This window comes from Lethenteron reissneri, chromosome 42, assembly GCF_015708825.2.
Source record: "Lethenteron reissneri isolate LAM-NWPU_2019-01 chromosome 42, ASM1570882v1, whole genome shotgun sequence".
NCBI lineage: Eukaryota > Metazoa > Chordata > Hyperoartia > Petromyzontiformes > Petromyzontidae > Lethenteron > Lethenteron reissneri.
Genome location: NC_083820.1, coordinates 12341844 through 12363898, shown reverse-complemented (window position 1 = coordinate 12363898; position 22055 = coordinate 12341844). Strand labels below are relative to the sequence as shown.

General features: G+C 56.7%; 1 protein-coding gene across 6 annotated transcripts in view; it reads left to right on the top strand.

The window, feature by feature from the left end:
- Positions 1-16879, top strand: part of LOC133353038 (CYFIP-related Rac1 interactor A-like) — a 55910-nt gene extending 39031 nt beyond the window's left edge. For 4 of the 6 annotated variants that reach the window (XM_061569123.1, XM_061569122.1, XM_061569121.1 and 1 more), the window contains 9 exons: positions 2729-2850; positions 4002-4107; positions 4942-5078; positions 6245-6322; positions 7369-7485; positions 8204-8283; positions 8834-8960; positions 9696-9766; positions 10415-16879. In XM_061569123.1, the coding sequence (XP_061425107.1) occupies positions 2729-2850; positions 4002-4107; positions 4942-5078; positions 6245-6322; positions 7369-7485; positions 8204-8283; positions 8834-8960; positions 9696-9766; positions 10415-10478 (902 nt within the window). In that variant the 3' untranslated portion in view covers positions 10479-16879. Of the gene's footprint in view, positions 1-1735; positions 1818-2728; positions 2851-4001; positions 4108-4941; positions 5079-6244; positions 6323-7368; positions 7486-8203; positions 8284-8833; positions 8961-9695; positions 9767-10414 lie in introns of all 6 variants that reach the window. The other 2 variants (XM_061569120.1, XM_061569119.1) reach the window with 1 other exon arrangement.
- Positions 16880-22055: the final 5176 nt, after the last annotated feature.

Sequence of the window (22055 nt, the reverse complement as noted above, 5' to 3'; positions counted from 1 at the left end):
GAGTAAAGAGGGGGCCCATGCCAGGGCCCGATGTGCACGACGCGAGACCACCGGGGTGTCGGCAAATTTACAGATTGAGCAGAACCACTGAAATTTACGAGCGCTTGAGAGTCATTCACTGGCACGGTAAAACCACACGCAGGGCAAACCACACGCAGGTCAAACCACACGCCAAACCAAGGCAGGTCTCTTGCACTGCATCAATTCTACTGCGTGCCGGTCGTGCGGCCGATGAATTAGCGACGAGTGGACGGTGGAGAGACGGCACTTGCGGGCCCCCGTGCGTTGTTTTAGCGGCACTGCCTAACTTAATGACGAGCGGCCGCATTGGTCTGCGTTCCTCCAGCGCCCGATATCATGGCGTAACGCTCGCGTCGCCAAGAGGTTCAGGTGCAGGCCTGCGCTTGTTTGCTGACGGCACTGCAGGTGGAAGGGCCCCCCCCCCTACTCAGGGGATCTCTGGAAGGTGCGCCCCCCCCCCTCTTATACAACACAAAATAAAATTAATGGCAGCCACTCTCGATGTCAGTCATGGATGTTTTTCCCCACTCTCCTTCACCACGCTGGGCAGTGCGGGCTGGTGAAGGGGGGGGGGAGGGCAGGATCAGTTTTGAATATCACGTGCCACTGATATTAACCGCGGCCCGGAATCAAACTCGGGTCGCTAGTTTGACAGCGCAGCGCTCTAACAGCCCGTGGCCGCACACGGTGCGTCCAACACCGCATTCACAGGGACCGTAGATTTTGCGACGGGGCATCCGGCTAACGATCACGCAATCAGGTTTTGCTCTCTCTGGGATTAGCAGCACCTTGAGCGGTGCAGGCCTCGGCGCCTGCAGTGGGTCCCGGGCTCGGGGTTGTGCGATCGGCAACGAGCCGATCGGCCAGAGCGGCCGAGCCGTCCTCTCCGCCGCGCGTCACGCCTGCGCCGGTTTGCACAGCGGCCACGCGGATTGCGCCTCCTGCAGCAGCGGCCTCCGCCGACGGCGCGCCCTTGATGTCAATCGCTCGCATTTAAAAAATTCAGCTAGCGTCCCTGATTCGGAAGCGGCCGCGCGTGCGCTTTCGCCGCGCGGTTAAAAACGCTTTCAGGAATTCGGCGCGCGACGCAGCAGATAAATGGTAAAGGTGCAGCCCTGCACTTTCCCGTTCACGCCACTGCTGGCAGAAGCGCCTCCGCTAGGGGGAGCTCTAGAGGTCCCCTCTAGGGTGGTATTTGGCCTACTCTTCTGCACACAATGCAGCAGATGTCCTTATAAACGACAAAATAAGCTGCTGCTTTGGACGTCATCCAGTTGCCTTTGTGCCGTACGTAGCAATGTCCGGCGTCGCGAGCTCGCGGCCCTTGTGGCCCCCTCCTTGGCACCGCTTCCGTCGTCTGCCGGGGGTGGGCGGAGATTGTCAACATGGACCCCGTGAACCGCGGCGTTTCCCCAACAATCCCCAGAGAGCATGCGAGCGAGATCGCCACAGTTGAGTGGCTTGGCTGGCATCTCCCCCCATGCCCCCCGTGCCCCCCACGCCCCCTCGCCGCCGTTCCTCGGGCCCAAGGTTGAGAATCAACGCTGCCGTGTCTCGCTTTGCCGGACTGCACTAAACGCGCCGCTGTGTCTGCTCTCTGCGCCCCTCTCTGTCCCCCCCCTCTCTTCCTCTTCTCCCTCTCCTGGTTTCTCTCTCTCGCCCTCTCGCTATCTGTGCTGGTCTCCCTCCTCCTCCTCTCTCTCTGTGCCTACAGGTGCCTGATATGGGGAACCTGTTAAAAGTGCTCACTTGCACAGACCTTGAACAGGGGCCAAACTTTTTCCTTGACTTTGAAAGTGAGAGCCGTCGTCGTCGGTGTGACGCGTTTGCTTGTTCTGTCCGCTCCATGATGTCCTCCACTCGGTTTCTCTGTGCTTGCCGTGCGACGTTGTCCATAGGCCTGGCGCCATCCAGCAGTGCTCGGAAAGGAAACGTGCACTGCATCCCTTTGTTATCGTCCTGACAAATGCATTTTGCCAAAATAAACCAATTGTATAAGACTGCAAATATAAAATCGGAGCCAGCCTATGTACAATGTTACTTCTGCAGTGTTGTCGAATGCCGTCGTGCGTGTCGCTGTTCCGAGTTTTACTTTTGTTTTTGGTCGTCCGGTTGTCACGCATGCCGATCATCGCACACACACGCAGAAGCGCATGCACTCACGCACGAGAACCGCCTGCACGTTCATCCATTTGTGGATCAAAGTGAGATTCCCCGAAGGTGGGGGCTGCTCGCAGCACGGCGGAGCATCGCATGGCGCTCTGCAAAGATCCGTTGTCATCATCGTCGTCATAATCGTCATCGTCGTCATCGTCGTCATCATCGTCATCATCGGCATCATCATCACCGTTATCGTTGTCATCATCGTCATTTTCATCATCAACATTGTCGTCGTCGTCATAAGTCAGTTACGTTAAATTGTTTTATAAATTTCAGACTGAGGCTGTGTTTGCGTGCAGTGTCGCCCGAGGTCAGCATTCCTCATTCGCTAAACGCCACGAGGAAACATGCATGGGAGCCGTGCACGGCAGCGTCCATCTCCACAACAACACATTTATCAAGCGCATTTCCTTTCCTGTGGCATGGCTGTGGTGGCTGGTGGTGGCTGGTGGTGTCTGGTGGTGGTGGTTGATGATCGTGGCGGTGGTTGTCGGGCCGGTGCCGGTCGATGGTAATTGGCGTTGGTGGTTTCGGCGCGTACCCCAAGATGCGCAGCCCACCGAGGCGGAGCGGGACTCGTGGCAGCAGGTGAACGGCGTGCTGCAGCAGAGCGAGGGCATCCTCACCGAGCTGCAGGCCTACCGCGGGGCCGGCCAGGAGATCCGAGAGGTACGCTCACCGCTCACCGCTCGCCACTCACCACTCACCGCTCACCACTCACCGCTCACCACTCACCACTCACCACTCACCGCTCACTACTCACCACTCGCCGCTCGCCACTCACCACTCACCACTCACCGCTCACTACTCACCACTCACCGCTCGCCACTCACCACTCACCGCTCACCACTCACCGCTCACCACTCACCACTCACCACTCACCACTCACCGCTCACTACTCACCACTCACCACTCGCCGCTCGCCGCTCACCGCTCACCACTCACCGCTCACCACTCACCACTCACCACTCACCACTCACCGCTCACCGCTCACTACTCACCACTCGCCGCTCGCCACTCACCACTCACCGCTCGCCGCTCGCCACTCGCCGCTCGCCGCTTGCCGCCCGGCCCACGGCGGCAGCGGAGGCCTGGCCGGCCGTGTTGAGCCTGCAGGGCTCCTCGCACGGGGGGCACGGGGACACGTGGGGGGCACGGGGCGGGTGGAGGGGGGAGCACGTGGGATGGGGGGGGCACGGGGGTCACATGGAGCCACACGCGGGGGGGGGGGGTTCGGGGGACACGGTGTCACACGGGAGCAGCGGGGGGCATCAGGGATGCGGGGGACACGTTCTCGTCTGTCTGTCTATGCGCGGTCGATCTCTGCCTTCTCCACTCTGAGGAACCGTCGCCCAAATGCTGTTGCATGTTTTTCATTACAGTCAGCGTCAGAGCAAACCTGACGAGTTTGTAATGACCGTTGGTGCATGCACGCATGCGCACGCACGTGCGCACGCACGTGCGCATGCACACGCAAACATGCGCGCACACACATGCACACGCGCACACACGCACGCAAGCTGCACTCCCAGGACCGGCCTAGAGTGGGGGAGATGCACGGGATAATCGGCACTCGCGGTTGCAGTCATGCGCATAGCACGCGACATACACAGCGTTCCCACACACACACACAGGTGTGTGCGCGATTCGAATGGCAGGTGGCAGCAGTCACTCCGCGGTGCAACCGGGCACGTTTTTTACGGCGTTTATGCCACGCGACGTGGTGGTTCAGTGGAGCCGACAACGCTCGTGACATCTAAAACAATTTCTTTTTTGTTGTGCGTGGTGGTTGTGGTGGCGGCGGTGATGCCGGGCCGCAGGCGATCTCCAACTCCAACGACGTCGAGCTGCAGGAGAAGGCGTGGAAGGCCGTGTGTCCACTCGTGGCCAAGCTCAAGCGCTATTATGAGTTCTCCCTCTGCCTGGGTAAGAGGCCAGCCTCCGACTCTCCCAGCGGTGACATTTATACCTCGCAGCAGCAGCAAGGACCTGATGATGATGATGAAGATGATGTTGATGGTGACGATGGTGATGACGATGATATTGATGACGATGGTGACGATGATGATGGTGACGATGATATTGATAACGATGGTGACGATGGTAGCGTTGGTGATGGTGGTGACGATGATGGTGGTGATGACGATGGTGACGATGACGGTGGCGGTGATGGTGGTGACGGTGACGATGGTGATGGTGACGATGACGGTGGCGGTGGCGGTGACGGTGGCGGTGACGGTGGCGGTGACGGTGGCGGTGACGGTGGCGGTGACGGTGACGGTGGCTGTGGTGGTGGTGGTGGTGGTGGTGACGGTGACGGTGGCTGTGGTGGTGGTGGTGATGGTGGTGGTGATGGTGGTGGTGACTGTGGCTGTGATGGTGGCGGTGGCGGTGACGATGGTGGTGACGGTGACGGTGGTGGTGACGGTGGTGGTGACGGTGGCGGTGACAGTGACGGTGGCTGTGGTGGTGGCGGTGACGGTGGTGGTGACGGTGGTGGTGATGGTGGCGGTGACTGTGGCTGTGACGGTGGCGGTGGCGGTGACGGTGGTGGTGATGGTGGCAGTGACGGTGGTGGTGACGGTGGCTGTGGTGGTGGTGGTGACGGTGGTGGTGACGGTGGTGGTGACGGTGGTGGTGACGGTGGTGGTGACGGTGGTGGTGACGGTGACAGTGGTGGTGACAGTGGCGGTGACAGTGACGGTGGCTGTGGCGGTGGTGGTGACGGTGGTGGTGACGGTGTGTGCGGGGCCCGTGCAGCGGAGGCGCTGCGCAGCCTGCTCACGGCGCTCACGTGCCCGCCCTGCACGCCCACGCAGCACCTGGAGCGAGAGCAGGCGCTCGCCAAGCAGTTCGCCGAGATCCTCCACTTCACGCTGCGCTTCGACGAGCTCAAGGTGCCCGCCGCCGGGACACGGGGGGCGGGGGGAGGGGGGCGGGGGGCGGGGGGAGGGGGGCGTGACGACGACTCCAGCGATGAATCGCACGCGAGGAACGGTCCTCGACGATCGCCCGCTGAGCGTCTATGGGACCCTCCACGCACTCTCCTGCCTCTCTCCTCTCATTTCACTCTACTCCCCTCCACGCACTCTCCTACCTCTCCCCTCTCATCTCACTCTACTCCCCTCCACGTTCTCTCCTACCTCTCCCCTCTCATCTCACTCCACTCCCCTCCACGCACTCTTCTGCCTCTCCCCTCTCATCTCACTCCACTCCCCTCCATGCACTCTCCTACCTCTCCCCTCTCATCTCACTCTACTCCCCTCCACGCACTCCCCTACCTCTCCCCTCTCATCTCACTCCACTCCCCTCCATGCACTCCCCATCCTCTCCCCTCTCATCTCATTCGACTCCCCTCCACGCACTCTCCCGCCTCTCCCCTCTCATTTCACTCTACTCCCCTCCACGCACTCTCCTACCTCTCCCCTCTCATCTCACTCCACTCCCCTCCACGCACTCCCCTACCTCTCCCCTCCCATCTCACTCCACTCCCCTCCACGCACTCTCCTACCTCCCCCCTCTCATCTCACTCCACTCCCCTCCACGCACGAGGGGGCGATGTTGCTTGGCGATGTTGCTTTGTGTTTCCCAATGAAGTAATTTGCAGGAAACTTTTAAAATTAGGTAAAATTGGATCGTGACACCAGCTCGCAATAGCCTACTGTTTTCTAATGTCCGCTATGAAACAGACAGTGCGTATTGTTCATAATCAACGTTTTTGGTTAACAAGGGCAACCTGCCGGATTCTAACTGCAAGCCTCTGCAACAAGCCAATCACACACACACCATCTGATATCATCATCATCACCGTCGGTGTGCATTATCAGCAATATGATATCTCTGCTTTTATATGTGGTTCATCGTCGTCGTCGTCATCGTACGTAACCTGCACGCCATGCGACAGTCCTGGTCCACGGTGGTTCGTGAATGTCGTGAAATCGTGCCGAGTGTGTCGTACGCCGCCACGCGCGCTCGCTCCAGCAGACGAGTTTCTGTCTCTCTCCATCTCCCACCCGAGAGCGTTTGCCTGATGACGCCATTGCTGCTGCCGCTCTGTGTGCAGATGACGAACCCAGCGATTCAGAACGACTTCAGCTACTACAGACGCACGCTCAGCCGCAACAGGATAAACAACACCTACGTGCGTGTCACACACACGGCCCCCCCCCCGCCCCCTCCCCATCAGCACGACCCGAATCGCAAACACGCGCGGCTCGTTAGGTACGGCGATCGCGGGACGCCTCCGCCGTTTATAGTTCGCGAGGTGGAAAAATCGCCCCGCGTTGATAACCCTCGAGTAAACGGCAAGAGCGTGCTGCGGCAAGAGCGTGCTGCGGCAAGAGCGTGCTGCGGCAAGAGCATGCTGCGGCAAGCGGTTTGGGGTTCGCACGGAGTCGCGACCCCTCTGCGCTGATGCCGCGGATGTGCGTGGCTCGAGCTTTCTGAGGAGCGTAATAATCTCGCCAAGCCGTAAAAAAAAACTTTTCATTTTGAAAGACAACTTTTAATCTCGCCACACACACGAGACGAGCGTCTTTACTCGAGGCCATTCAATTGGGGGGCTCTACTGCGGCTGGCTCTTGGCGAGCCACGTTGTATTATTGTACCTGCTCTTGCATCTCATTTCCTCTGACCTTTGGGGACAATGTGACCGGCGCGTGCTGCGTCTCGTAAACACACTCCCGAGTTACGGCTTCGCCGCGAGAGCGGGCGGTAATGCACGCACGTAAAGAGACGCGCGTGGCGACGCGTCTCGCTCCGCGCGTGTTTGTGTGAATGCGCCGGTGTCGTGGCGGGCAGCGTGCTGCACTGGCAGCCCAGAGGTCGCCGGTTCGATTTGGTCTCTTGGAGGGCACGGCAGTGGACGCAACGCGGAAGGTTTCCCCGCCTTTGTCCACCCGGCAGCGTGATTGGATTTCCCGCAGTTAGCCAATCGACAGGTCCCCCCGTGGTGGGGTAAAGTGTGGGTACTCGACCTTGTAAAAAGAGGCGATGTCCACGTGCCACGAAGGGTCTGCATTCATCTGCTGGTTAAATAAAGAGACACTCTTCCCAGACGCTTCGCCAGCGTGGACGAGTTGGTTACAACGCCGTCCGTATGCCCCTCTAGGGAGCCCCTTCCTCGAATAGTGGCACGAGCAAGCAATTGCAGGGCTGCGCCTTTAACCTTTACTGGACGATCCACAGCAAATCGCGGAGAACGAAGTCAACAACGAGATGGCGAACCGGATGTCCTTGTTCTACGCCGAGGCCACCCCGATGCTCAAGACCCTCAGCGACGTCACCACGAAGTTCGTCTCTGAAGTAGGTCGCCACACCCCCCCACCTCCCGCCCCGAGAATGGCAGCCGGCAGAGTGAGCGTGGCCCTGGTGCCGTGACGCGGTGCTACTACCGCGCCACGGTCGCAAACGTCGGCCGAGGTCACCGTAATTAGTGCGAGTTTTGCCCGCCGCAATTAATCGTTCGGCGAAGCGCCGCTGACCTTCGGCGTGCCGCTAGACCCGCTCGCGGCGGAGCGCCGATGGGACGGACGGCGGGTGATGGCTCTCGGGCTTCCCTCCCGACGGCGCCGTTACTGGCCGCCGAGCGACGTTCATGCGACGTGCCGCGTTGCCGTTCAACGGGAGTGACGGCGGAGAGAGAATTGCGCCGTTCCGTCGCCTTGGAAGCCGCTCGGTAATGGCACCTGGGTTCACCTCGCGCCTTGTGTTACTTTTACACGATGCCATTCCGGCACCGATCGGCACTCGTTGCCGTCGTGGCGACGTGAAGACGTCACGCGGCAGCGCGTGGCGGGCGCGAGCGCGCTCGTGGCTTGCGTGCCTGCTTGGGCAGAACACGCATCTGAGACATGGCACTGACGATTAGGAGACACGGGCCTGGGAAGGAAGTGCCGCTCGACTGGACGACGACAGACGGGACTCACGGGCGCTGGCGTCTCGGCGAAGACTGCGCGACGTGAAGGAGCCAGACTTGTCCTCTCAACGCGTGCTTCCGCGCTGTGTGTGTCTCCTTGTGCAGAACAAGACGCTCCCCATCGAGAACACCACCGACTGCCTCAGCACCATGGCCAGTGTCTGCAAGGTCATGCTGGAGACTCCGTGAGTGGCCCCTTCTCTCTCTCTGCTGCCACGCACCGCCTGTGGAGCAAAGCTGCCATGCCTGTCGACATCAGGCATTGAGACTATTAATCCAGATTCGTTGCCTTATCCCGTAGTCTGATTGGATGTTACCTGCACTGTAACGGCTGCAATTTTTAAAGCCGGCTTTTGTCGTAATTCTTAATTCTATCTCGATTGGGAATGTCGTCATTGTTGTTGTTGTGGTTATCGGCTTTTACTGGATTTCGATTGGACTGATCTATACTTTTGAAGTGTAGCTTTTTTGACAGTAATGCACTTTGAGATATTTCGATATGAAAGGTCCGTGATGAAATAAAGTGCATTATTATGTATCATGAATAGCAGTGGTTCTAATTGCTTCTGTTGCGTATCGATGTTAGAATATTTTCCGGTTCGTTGGCCGAGTTGGTGGCACGTGACGAGCGGCGTGTGCGTGGCATTCGTGGCCACGCGGCGCCGGCGGCGATGGTGGAGAGGCTCGGTGTTTGCGCGGCGCTAACGGCGGCACTGGTGGTGGCGGTGTGCGCAGGGAGTACCGGAGTCGGTTCACCAACGAGGAGACGGTGTCCTTCTGCCTGCGGGTCATGGTGGGCGTCATCATCCTTTACGACCACGTGCACCCGGTGGGCGCGTTCGCTCGCAGCTCCAAGATCGACGTGAGCTCGCCACCGACATTCGGACACCCACGCCCTCGACGGGACATCGCCATGCCGCCCGGTGGCCGCGCATCAACGCCGTCGGTCGTTTATCCCCAAATCGAATCCCGAGTGTGCGATTAAGAATCGTCAGATGAAGAATCCGCTCCGATATATGGTGCAGCCATCTTAGAGATCGGCCCACGGAAGTGGATATCGCAGAGCTACCTCTGAGATCGCTACACGTGACCTCCGTACCACACGGTAGGGAGCAGCGTTTTTACTCTCCAACTATGTTAGCCACTAAATTTCGATTTAAAGCTTTCGTGACTGCAGGGATTCATCTTCTTGGTTCTTTCGGTAAAGTCGCGACAGCTGTCGCCTCGACAGACCTGGTTTTCACCTGAAGACGGCTGCTTGCGTTGTGGCCGAAACGTCGTGAGAATTATTTTATTATGTTTTATTTTTATTATTTTATTACTTCCCTTCTACGTGACTTTATCGAAAGAACCAAGAAAATGTTAGCCACGGTCAGAATTGAATTTCGGTGTCGCGGTTGGTAGCGCGCTGCGCTAACGGCTTCAACGCCGCTGCCCTCCGGAGTCTGCTCAGGGAACTGAAACTGAGAGGTAACCAGACTTTGTTCATCCTCTGAGTTGGAAGGCTCTGTGCACCGGGTTTGAATGCAGCATTCGCGAGCGTGGATTAACCCGTGATGTCACGATCACCGCGCGGATCTGTGTGGGTTTCTTGCAGATGAAAGGTTGTATAAAGGTGCTCAAAGAACAGCCTCCGAACAGCGTGGAAGGTCTGCTAAACGCACTCAGGTACAGAGGACGCACGCCACATGGACACTTATATTGACCGGGAGGGAAATGCAATTGTGTGATTGCTCCAAGGTATTGTCATGATTAATTACAAGTCATCATCAGCGATGATAAATCCCCTGGTGGATTAAGGCCTCCCCAATCCACCGCCATCGTGAACATATTTCAGCGCTCCATCTCTGCATGGATGCGTCCCATCCCTTGGCTGCCACTCCACCATTGTCATTGCCAGCTATGTTCCCTGGTGGGCTGAGTACTCGACCAAAAAGCGGTACGCGAACTGAATACTTCTTGAGCTGTGAACTCGGTGACCTGAGTTCGATTCCTGGCCACGGCTAACATCAGCGGCAAGAGCAATCGGAACCAGTCCCGATGTATCCCCCTTCACCAACATGCAACCGACCAGTGGTCAAGTACGGTAAATAAATCCCCATGAACAAAATGGTACGGGGAAGCCTTCATCTATTGGTCGCTTGAGAATGGCTGGGATTTTTTAAAGCAATTGAATCCTTCCCTCGCATCGCTCCGTGAGGACCACTCATAACAACATCGCCCCCTCCCCAAAAAGGTTCCTGCGACGTGGAAAGCCTCTCCCGGGCGAGCGAGCGTGAGTCGTCAATCGTGAACCCCTCCCTCCTCGCACCGCAGGTACACGACGCGACACCTGAACGACGAGAACACGTCCAAGCAGGTGAAGAGCATGCTCCAGTAGGGGGGCAGGGGGGGGCGGGGGGGCGTGCACGGACGAACGCCGCTCCGCCCGGACGGCGCGACCATCGGTGGCGGTGAGGGCGGCGCGTCGTCCACGTCGTCCGCGTCATACCGTCCCTGCAGAGGCCTCACCGGACCGGGCGGCCCGGTCGTGGTGCCGCACGTACAACGCTGCCACCACCGCCGCCTCCGAGATGCTGAGCCCCGTTGCATGGCCGCGTAAATATTCATGTTTCCCCGTGACAGCCTCCGCCCCCTTGTACGAGTAACGGAACACGATCGGATGGCGGAGGGAAGGCAGTTTTAATTGGTCGGTGTAAATATTGGCGTGGAGGGCCCAATTAGTGAATGCACTATCTCGCTCCGTCGCTCTGTCGCTGGGTGCACGCGTGCCCCATTAATTGTCGCTCATCCCTCCGAACCAGCGCTCCCCAGAAGTAGAGGATTCGGCAGTTTCCCCTGGGCCGAGCGACCAGGACGCAGCGTAACCCTCCAGTCGTGCCAACGGGGCCGGATTTAGGAAACCATTCGGGGACATTTTTTTCAGGGTCCAAAACTCCAGGGGACCCCATCGGAGGGGAGGGGGGGTAATATTTGTTTGAATCGAGCAAAGTCAGACTGTTCTGATACGAGAATGATATTAGTCAATAAACCTGCCCTTGCTAAGAGCTTTCCAGTTCGGTTTTGATGTCATCAGTGTCCCCAAACCTGCCGTGTCACGCGCAGCCCCCTCTCCCCCCATAGTGGGGGTTGTGGATTTTGTCCCTGTGTGTGTGTCTATGTCTATGTGTGTGTATGTGTCTTTGCCTCTGTATGTGTGTCTTTGAGTGTGTGTGTCTTTGTGTATGTATGTGTGTGTCTTTGTGTGTTTGTATGTCTCTGTGTGCATGTATGTGTCTTTGTCTTTTTGTCTGTGTGTGTGTCTTTATCTACGTGTATATGTGTGTGTTTTTGTAGGAGTGTGCGTGCCTTTCTCTGTGTGTGTTTGTCTATGTGTGTATGTATGTGTGTATAGGTGTCTTTGCATGTGTGTGTGTGCATGTGTCTGTATGTGTGCGTCTAGGTGTGATTGTCGTACATGAGTGTGTGGAGAGCGGTAGTGTAGCGGTTAGCTCTACGCTGCGCTATGAACCCGGCGACCCGAGTTCAATTCCTGCTCATGGCCAACACCAGTGATAATTATCTGAACCGGTCCTGGGTCTCCCCTAGGTCGACTCGGCCTCAAATCAGTGTCTGTTGTGTGTGTAAACTATAGAGGCAAAGGCGGCTTGCTAACAGCTCGCTCACAGAACCTGCCCCAAAAGCCTGCGAAGGCGATGAGGTGGATCTTTGCTGTGCAGTATTCCCTCGTTATTCGCGAGGGATACATGCTCATGGGTAGTGACATGGGCCTGGTAAAACCTACCATTTTATTGAATTACCTTAAATAAATACATACATACGCTATTGAATGTGTAAATTATAATAATATATCTCGTCATTTTCTTTCTCTCTCTCTCGATGTAGTCGTGTAGAGTTCCAAATACGATTCTTAGCCAAAATCATGAATAACAAGTTTATGAATAATGACGGAATGCTGTATGTACATGTTTAGATGTGTGTGTGCATGTGTATGTGCATATCTATGTATGTGCGTATGTGTGTGCATGTTTACGTATGTGTGTATGTGTGTGTGTATGTATGTGTGTGTCAGTGACGTGCGGTGAGGTCAATGGCTGGGGAGGCACTGGCTCGTGTCAGAGCCAGATTCACACACTGAGGGAGGCGTGGCCTCACGGAGGGGGGCGTGTTAGACGCGTCACCCTCGGTGAGGCAGATGTGATGCTGCCTCCCTTGGTGCTTTTTCATTGCAGTTTCATGACGAAACCAGCGAGCCTAAATATATTTATACACATACGTGAAATGAGTTACCTGGAGTATGGAAGGCGAGGACATGAAACGAAGGGGTCTACAAACATCACATTGGTGACACAGAGATAGTAACAGGCACGCGCTTATTTCCCGCGCTCCATCCAGTTACTGAGGGGTTGCGCAATCAGAGGGGAGGCTGAGCTCGTCGCTGCCTCACCTCTCGTCTCTTCCTGTATTTGCAGCGGAGCTCTGCAAATTTGGCGATTTTGACTTTAAAAATTATTGGAATCGTACAGAAATTACATTTATATCACAGATCAGTGGAAAAATCTTAATATTTCTTTCATTTTATTATTTATTTTTTTTACTTTTCGTAACAGCTATTTTCATTAGAGCATGACAGGTGAGGCTCTGCCTCCCCTGCCTCCCCTGACCGTACGTCCCTGGTGTGTGTGTGTATATGTGTGTGTGTCTATGTGTGTGTGTCTATGTGTGTGTGTCTATGTTTTTTATGCCCAGCCACCGCATGCCTAAACAGCTTTTGTTCGGCCGGATCGAGGGGGCTAGACGGGCGCGGCACGGGCTGGAGAAGAGATGGAGTGATGTGGTACAGGAGGACGTGGAGCTGAGTGGACTTGCCGATGACTGGTACCAGCGGTGTCAAGATCGGCCTCAGTGGAGGAGGCTCGTGAAGGACGCTACTGGGCAGTTGGAGGCAGTCGCCCTCCAACAACAACGGAGGGCGGAGGAGCGACGCTCACAACAACGAGCGGAGCGCCGGGTGGCTAAAGCACAGCAAGTTGGCACAGTAGGGGGCACAGGTGGTGCATCAGCCAGTCATCTCGGTCATCTCGGTCAGTCGACCAGTGGCACCTGGGTCTGCCCCGTGACCTCCTGCCAGCGGGCTTTCGACACTTCACGTGGCCTCAAGGTGCACTTGGCCTGGCACAAGCATCGTGGTGACGTCACCGCCACTTAGTGGCGAATGGCGGTTGTTGTTGTTGTTGTTGTGTCTATGTGTGTGTGTGTCTATGTGTGTGTGTGTCTATGTGTGTGTGTGTCTATGTGTGTGTGTGTATGTGTGTGTGTCTATGTGTGTGTGTCTATGTGTGTGTGTCTATGTGAGGAGGGGGGGTGCTCTTTTTTGCTCGTGTCCTGGGGGGCACAGGTCCCTAAACCCGGCCCTGCCTAAGAAGGCATCGTTGAATCTAAACATTAAAATTGATGCATTTCCGACACAACAAACAGTCCTGCATCATTAATATTACAGTAGTTTATTTACAAAAAAAATCTAATCGAGACAATACCTTGGCTTTTACTTGTGCATTCATTAATTTGTACCTTTTATTAATTCTGCCCCCTGCGATCTTCGGGGAGGGCGTCGCGAGCGGTGTGATTGCACGCGAGCCCTCTGCTTGTTCCACCGCTGCTGCTGCTGTTGCTGGCTGAATGTCTCTGGGCTAGATCGGAGTGTGCGTGCGATGTATCCCGAATTGCACCGACGACTTGCTTGGGATTACGGTCGGCAGAGATTGGGGGGGGGGGGTGTTTGAGGAGGGTGTTCACAACGCAAGCCGGCCGCTGCGTCCCAGCGGACGTGTCGCGCTGCCACCGGCAGGCGTGCCGCGGATGTGCGGCGCCCGTCTCCGGAAAGTCCGGCCGCCACAATTAATTGAGCCGAGCCGCGGCAGTATTTGTAGTGAAACGTGCGGCAGCCCCGAGAGAGACCAAACACACGAGAGCGGGAGCCCCGGCGGTGTCCGAGTGCGTCCTGCGAGTGTCTTCGTGCGTGGGACACACGAAGACACTCGTGGCTCACGTGACCCACGTGAGTCACGTGGCTCACGTGACCCACGTGAGTCACGTGGGTCACGTGGGTCACGTGAGTCACGAATGTCACGTGGGACACACGAAGACACTCGTGGCCCACGTGACTCACGGCCACCAACGGTGGGGGAAGCCAAGCGCTGTGCACGTTGAGGCTGCGTGCGGCGCTGCCCTCACCGTGGCGGGTCGGCACGTGGTGCCCGCCGGCTCGATCGCCGGATCCGTCGGCGAACGATTTGCGGTTTCCTACATCGGTCGATTGTGGTTGATGATGGTGGTGGTGGTGGTGGCGGTGGTCGTGTGGTTCGTCGTGATTATCGGGCAGTGAACGTTTGCATGTTGTGTCGACGCGCTTCAGTATTTTGTGTTCAGAGTGTTGTGAGCTCCGGTCCCAGTGGCAGGGGAGGGTGGTGGATGTGAAACTTGACTGTGTTTGTTTTCGCGGCTGTGGCTGTGCATCTCCCCGATGCGTTTTTGGTCGTGCCGTGTGCCATTTGGCGCGACGTCCGACGTTTCGCTCCACATGCTTGAAACTTCTCCAGGAACTGAAGCGAGCAGCTCACGTTCTCGCTGGTTTATATTCCGCTGCCGGCCGCTGCTGGGGCGTGTGGGCCCGGTCGACGTTGTTCACCGAGCCCTCCAAGTTTGGTGCGCGTGGTGCCGCCCGACGCCGCCGCCACGCGCGAGAGGAGAGAGACGTGATCATGGGAGTGTGAAACGTCGCCGTCGCGCCAACCGCGCAGCGCCACGGCCGCTGAATTTTCTGGGCTCACCGACTCTCGGCGGCGGGTGTCCCCACTCCCCCTGAGGCTCCCCACTCCCCCTGAGGTTCCCCACTCCCCCTGGTTGTGCTTGTGATGGACGTCTTCTCCTCGGGCTTGTCGACCCCGTGCTGGCGCACCAGCCGACTCATTGGCGGTAAAAGAGGTCAAGTTCAACTGCCCTATTGTCGTGGGGCGCAATGGTAACCACATCGAACTGGTAACCCAGAGGCCACCGGTTCGATTCGATCTCCGGGCGTGGCAGTTGAAACAGTGGTGCAAGTTTCTCGAATCACTTTTCCCCTCTGCCCCCCGGCCCACCACTGCCTCTGTCTACAACGCAGTCGATTGGCGGACCCTTGTGGTGGGACAAAGTGTCGGTACTCCGACCTCACCCAAGACACCTAGCCAAGTTAACCTCTGGAGGGGAGTCTCCAGAGCTCACCTCGAGCGGAGGCTCTGTGCCAGCAGTGGCGTTGAGCGAGGAAATTGCAGCGCTGCCCCTTGACCTCTCATTGATCCGGCCCCGGCTTCGCCTGCTGCCTCCGGGCGGTGTGGGGGCCGCCGCTCGCACCCTGCACCTGGTCCGCAAGTCCAGAGAGGTGACGCGGCTCATCCGGACGTTTGCCGTGAGAGTTGAATCCCAGCACAGGGTGCTACTGAGGTTACTGAAGTAGCAGCAAGCATGTCCTCTGAATGTATTCTCGAGTCAACCCCACAGTGTACCAGTTGCTGAGGTCAAAGTGTTTTGACCTCTTGAGACCCATAGGGCCGCTGTGGGGGCTTGTGACTGTTGGTCACTACTGACCCACCTTGCCCCAGTTTTCAATTGTCACCAAGAGTTTGGTGACCGCATTTGTCGGCAACGCACCTTGCCAAGGTTTTGTGGCGGGGGCCTGATATCTCAAGTGTTCGGCGTTCGGCCGCACCTGATGGAAGGCCTCAGAGTAGATGGTGGTGGGAGGCCGTCAGGGCGAGTCGCTGCGTGTCGGCTGCAGCAGCAGCAGCAGCAGCAGCAGCGGCGGCGGGATTCTGGCGGAGGGGAGACCGCGTTGGCGTGGTGCGGTGGCGTCGACGGCTTTGGCCACGGTGGCCTCTCGAGTGATGAACTTTTGGTCTCTGCGGCGTGCTTAGCAGAGGCATCTAAAACAACGGCGAGTCCAGCGTCCCCCTCGTGCCGCGATCGCGGGGTGGGGGAGCGACGTTGGCACCGCGCTCGCCCTCGACCCTGCCGACTCGCGGCTCTGGCGAGAGGCGCCGCGTGCCGGCTGCTCTCGCGCTTGGCGCTTGGCCACCCCTCGTCGAATCGTCGTCGTCGTCACCGCCGCCGTCACCGCGCTCCGTCCTTGTACTTCTCGTCGTGTCCATCGCCGAGGTGTATATTTTTTTTTTATCAACCAGCAAAAAAAAACAAAGTGGTAGTTTCATTCCCTGTTTTGTACTCTTTAAATTGTGTGGCGGCATGCGGCCCCTCGAGTCGATGTGCAGTGGAGTCGCCGTGACCGCAAAACAAGTTTTGTTACGGTGAGCAAACAATTTAAACTTTACATAATCCCTTTTTAAACGAATAAAAAAAATACCGTGAATGTGCATATTACCTTTTTTTTGTAAATGTGTGTTGTAAAGCTGCATCAAACTAACTTCTTCTGGAAGCACAAAATAACTGGATGTACCCGTGCGTACGTGTTGGTTGTGAATATTTCAAGCGGCGTGTGCTGTGTGCTCCGTGCACGGAGATTAGTTTCCGTTTTAAAGCCCCTGAATGTGCCAGTGACGGAGGGTTTTCTTGTTTCTTTTTGTAAATCTGATTAACCATTTTCTTTCTACCAACAAATAAATCCTTAGTCCTTGATAATGACACGGGCTACTTTTTTTTTTAAACCCCACCCTGCAATGTGAACCGTGGAAGTGTGCTGAACGTATTATTGACCTTTCTAAAATAAATGTTGGCCGTTGTAACCCACATTTTAACCTCTGTCGGATGCCACTCTTTTTGCAAATGCTCTGTCCCTGCGAGGCCCAATTGCGGCGTGCCGTGTCGGTGGGGTCGCGCCGAGCACCACACCGCCCCGGCGATGGAGGTCGCTGTGGTCTCTTGCATCGCCCGGCGCGGCACTTGAAACAGTGGTGGACGCGGCAAATCGGGGCGACCACCCTGGGCCCAGCGCTTTGGGGGGCCCAATGAGCTGTTTCGGCTTTTAATTCGATGAGCACCTCCGATTAGCACATTTGGCTTATTTATGTATTGAGCGAAAGAAGTTCAACATATCTACACACATTTCGTGGGCGTGCTGGGACGGTACAACAGATGCTAGTTTTTGACTGGTCGGTGTGGAAGAGTAGGCCAAAGCACCATCTAGAGGGGCGCTCTCTGGTGGAGACCTTTCCGCCAGCAGTGACGTGAGCCGGATATTGCACGACTGCACCCTGTGGGACGGGTGATGTGAGTACTCCTCCCACCACCAAGGACACACTGACCAGCGTGGTGAAGTATGGCCAATATATCCCTCGCGGTCCACACGGCCTCGGAGGCCCTCATCCAGCAGGGGGTTATGAACACACGCGGGCGGGCGGGCGGTGTGCGCGGTGGCTTCTCCGTTGTTTCGATCGGCAAGTCGTCAGGCTGCAATCGCTTCACCCGCTCGTCGCCACGCGGGGGCGCTGCTGCCATTGCGAGGACTCGTGCGACACGGAGAGGCGTTACCCCTCCCGGCAACAATTACAGGAGGTGTTAAGATGTACAAACACCAAATAGACACATATTGCAAGGCGTCAAGCGGACGTTAACTACACATGCTTTGCGGCAAAAACATGCAAATAAATATGCTTTGGTACTGTTCGCATTGCCTTTGAAACGGATTCGCCTAAACCAGAGACAACCTTGTCTCACCACCAGTGTCTCACCACCACCACCAGTGTCTCACCACCACCAGTGTCTCACCACCACCAGTGTCTCACTACCACCAGTGTCTCACTACCACCAGTGTCTCACCACCACCAGTGTCTCACTACCACCACTGTCTCACCACCACCAGTGTCTCACTACCACCAGTGTCTCACTACCACCACTGTCTCACCACCACCAGTGTCTCACTACCACCAGTGTCTCACTACCACCACTGTCTCACCACCACCAGTATCTCACTACCACCAGTGTCTCACTACCACCAGTGTCTCACTACCACCAATGTCTCACCACCAGTGTCTCACCACCACCAGTGTCTCACCACCACCAGTGTCTCACTACCACCAGTGTCTCACCACCACCAGTGTCTCACTACAACCAGTGTCTCACTACCACCAGTGTCTCACTACCACCAGTGTCTCACTACCACCAGTGTCTCACCACCACCAGTGTCTCACTACCACCAGTGTCTCACTACCACCAGTGTCTCACTACCACCAGTGTCTCACCACCACCAGTGTCTCACTACCAGTGTCTCACCACCACCAGTGTCTCACCACCACCAGTGTCTCACTACCACCAGTGTCTCACCACCACCAGTGTCTCACTACCACCAGTGTCTCACCACCACCAGTGTCTCACCACCACCAGTGTCTCACTACCACCAGTGTCACACTACCACCAGTGTCTCACTACCACCAGTGTCTCACCACCACGAGTGTCTCACCACCACCAGTGTCTCACTACCACCAGTGTCTCACTACCACCACCAGTGTCTCACTACCACCACCAGTGTCTCACCACCACCAGTGTCTCACTACCACCAGTGTCTCACCACCACCACTGTCTCACCACCACCAGTGTCTCACCACCAGTGTCTCACCACCACCAGTGTCTCACTACCACCACCAGTGTCTCACCACCACCAGTGTCTCACTACCACCAGTGTCTCACTACCACCAGTGTCTCACCACCACCAGTGTCTCACCACCACCAGTGTCTCACTACCATCAGTGTCTCACTACCACCAGTGTCTCACCACCACCAGTGTCTCACTACCATCAGTGTCTCACCACCACCAGTGTCTCACCACCACCAGTGTCTCACTACCATCAGTGTCTCACTACCACCAGTGTCTCACTACCACCACCAGTGTCTCACTACCACCACCAGTGTCTCACCACCACCAGTGTCTCACCACCACCAGTGTCTCACTACCACCAGTGTCTCACCACCACCAGTGTCTCACCACCACCAGTGTCTCACCACCACCAGTGTCTCACCACCACCAGTGTCTCACTACCACCAGTGTCTCACCACCACCAGTGTCTCACTACCACCAGTGTCTCACCACCACCAGTGTCTCACCACCACCAGTGTCTCACCACCACCAGTGTCTCACTACCACCACCAGTGTCTCACCACCACCAGTGTCTCACCACCACCACTGTCTCACCACCACCAGTGTCTCACTACCACCAGTGTCTCACCACCACCAGTGTCTCACTACCATCAGTGTCTCACTACCACCAGTGTCTCACTACCACCACCAGTGTCTCACTACCACCACCAGTGTCTCACCACCACCAGTGTCTCACCACCACCAGTGTCTCACTACCACCAGTGTCTCACCACCACCAGTGTCTCACTACCATCAGTGTCTCACTACCACCACCAGTGTCTCACTACCATCAGTGTCTCACTACCACCACCAGTGTCTCACCACCACCAGTGTCTCACCACCACCAGTGTCTCACTACCACCAGTGTCTCACCACCACCAGTGTCTCACTACCATCAGTGTCTCACTACCACCAGTGTCTCACTACCACCACCAGTGTCTCACCACCACCAGTGTCTCACCACCACCAGTGTCTCACCACCACCACTGTCTCACCACCACCAGTGTCTCACCACCACCAGTGTCTCACTACCATCAGTGTCTCACCACCACCAGTGTCTCACCACCACCAGTGTCTCACTACCATCAGTGTCTCACCACCACCAGTGTCTCACTACCACCACCAGTGTCTCACTACCACCAGTGTCTCACCACCACCAGTGTCTCACCACCACCAGTGTCTCACTACCACCAGTGTCTCACCACCACCACTGTCTCACCACCACCAGTGTCTCACCACCACCAGTGTCTCACTACCATCAGTGTCTCACCACCACCAGTGTCTCACTACCAGTGTCTCACTACCACCAGTGTCTCACCACCACCAGTGTCTCACCACCACCAGTGTCTCACCACCACCAGTGTCTCACTACCAGTGTCTCACTACCACCAGTGTCTCACCACCACCAGTGTCTCACTACCACCAGTGTCTCATCACCACCAGTGTCTCACCACCACCAGTGTCTCACTACCAGTGTCTCACTACTACCAGTGTCTCATCACCACCAGTGTCTCACCACCACCAGTGTCTCACCACCACCAGTGTCTCACCACCACCAGTGTCTCACCACCACCAGTGTCTCACTACCACCAGTGTCTCATCACCACCAGTGTCTCACCACCACCAGTGTCTCACTACCACCACTAGTGTCTCACCACCACCAGTGTCTCATCACCACCAGTGTCTCACTACCACCAGTGTCTCACCACCACCAGTGTCTCACCACCACCAGTGTCTCACTACCACCAGTGTCTCATCACCACCAGTGTCTCACCACCACCAGTGTCTCACCACCACCAGTGTCTCACTACCACCAGTGTCTCACCACCACCAGTGTCTCACTACCACCACTGTCTCACCACCACCAGTGTCTCACTACCACCAGTGTCTCACTACCACCACTGTCTCACCACCACCAGTGTCTCACTACCACCAGTGTCTCACTACCACCACTGTCTCACCACCACCAGTATCTCACTACCACCAGTGTCTCACTACCACCAGTGTCTCACCACCACCAGTGTCTCACTACCAGTGTCTCACCACCACCAGTGTCTCACCACCACCAGTGTCTCACCACCACCAGTGTCTCACCACCACCAGTGTCTCACCACCACCAGTGTCTCACCACCACCAGTGTCTCACCACCACCAGTGTCTCACTACCACTAGTGTCTCACCACCACCAGTGTCTCACCACCACCAGTGTCTCACCACCACCAGTGTCTCACCACCAGTGTCTCACTACCACCAGTGTCTCACCACCAGTGTCTCACTACCACCAGTGTCTCACCACCAGTGTCTCACTACCACCAGTGTCTCACCACCAGTGTCTCACTACCACCAGTGTCTCACCACCAGTGTCTCACCACCACCAGTGTCTCACCACCACCAGTGTCTCACCACCACCAGTGTCTCACCACCACCAGTGTCTCACTACCACCAGTGTCTCACCACCACCAGTGTCTCACCACCACCAGTGTCTCACTACCACCAGTGTCTCACTACCACCAGTGTCTCACTACCACCAGTGTCTCACCACCACCAGTGTCTCACCACCACCAGTGTCTCACTACCACCAGTGTCTCACCACCACCAGTGTCTCACTACCACCAGTGTCTCACCACCACCAGTGTCTCACTACCAGTGTCTCACCACTAGAGCAGTGTATTGCAGAGTTGCGTTTTAGATTGTCTGTGCTGTACGCGATGAACTCAGTAGTTGAAAAATTGAGTGAACGGGGACAAGTGTGCTTTGCTGATGAAGGCCCGTCACCTGAAACGTCACCTGTAGAGCATATCGCCGAGGTTGGTTAGGCAGCATATTTACTCGAAGATGAACTGTGCGCGTGATTCGTCGTTCATGAGACGGTGGTTGGTGGATGGCGTAGCGATGTATCCATCGCTACGAGAGTGCAGCGTGTGGGCCCGTGAGCCCCTCCGTGCACGCCCTGGAGCACACCACTGCCAGTGGGGTAGACTTGGCACACAATACAATGTGGAGGGGCTCTCTGGAAATCCCTTCGCAGAGGCCCTTCTATCAGCAGTGGCGTCAATGAGCAATTGCAGGGCTGCACTTTTGCATTTTTATGACTGGACAATTGATATCAGCCTTTGACGAGGCCTCGTGAATCCCGATGAGGCTGTTGAAGGGGGCTGAGGCGCAGATTGCGCTCCCTAAGACGGCGGCGTCACCCCTGCGTCGTGTCCACAGTTTACAGGAGTTCACTCTGCGTGGTTGCGCACATCCCCGCTGCGTGTACACGCGAGCATTGCATCCGCGCGACAAGACAAGAGTGGAAAGCACATTGGGTACGTAATCACCTGCCAGCAGC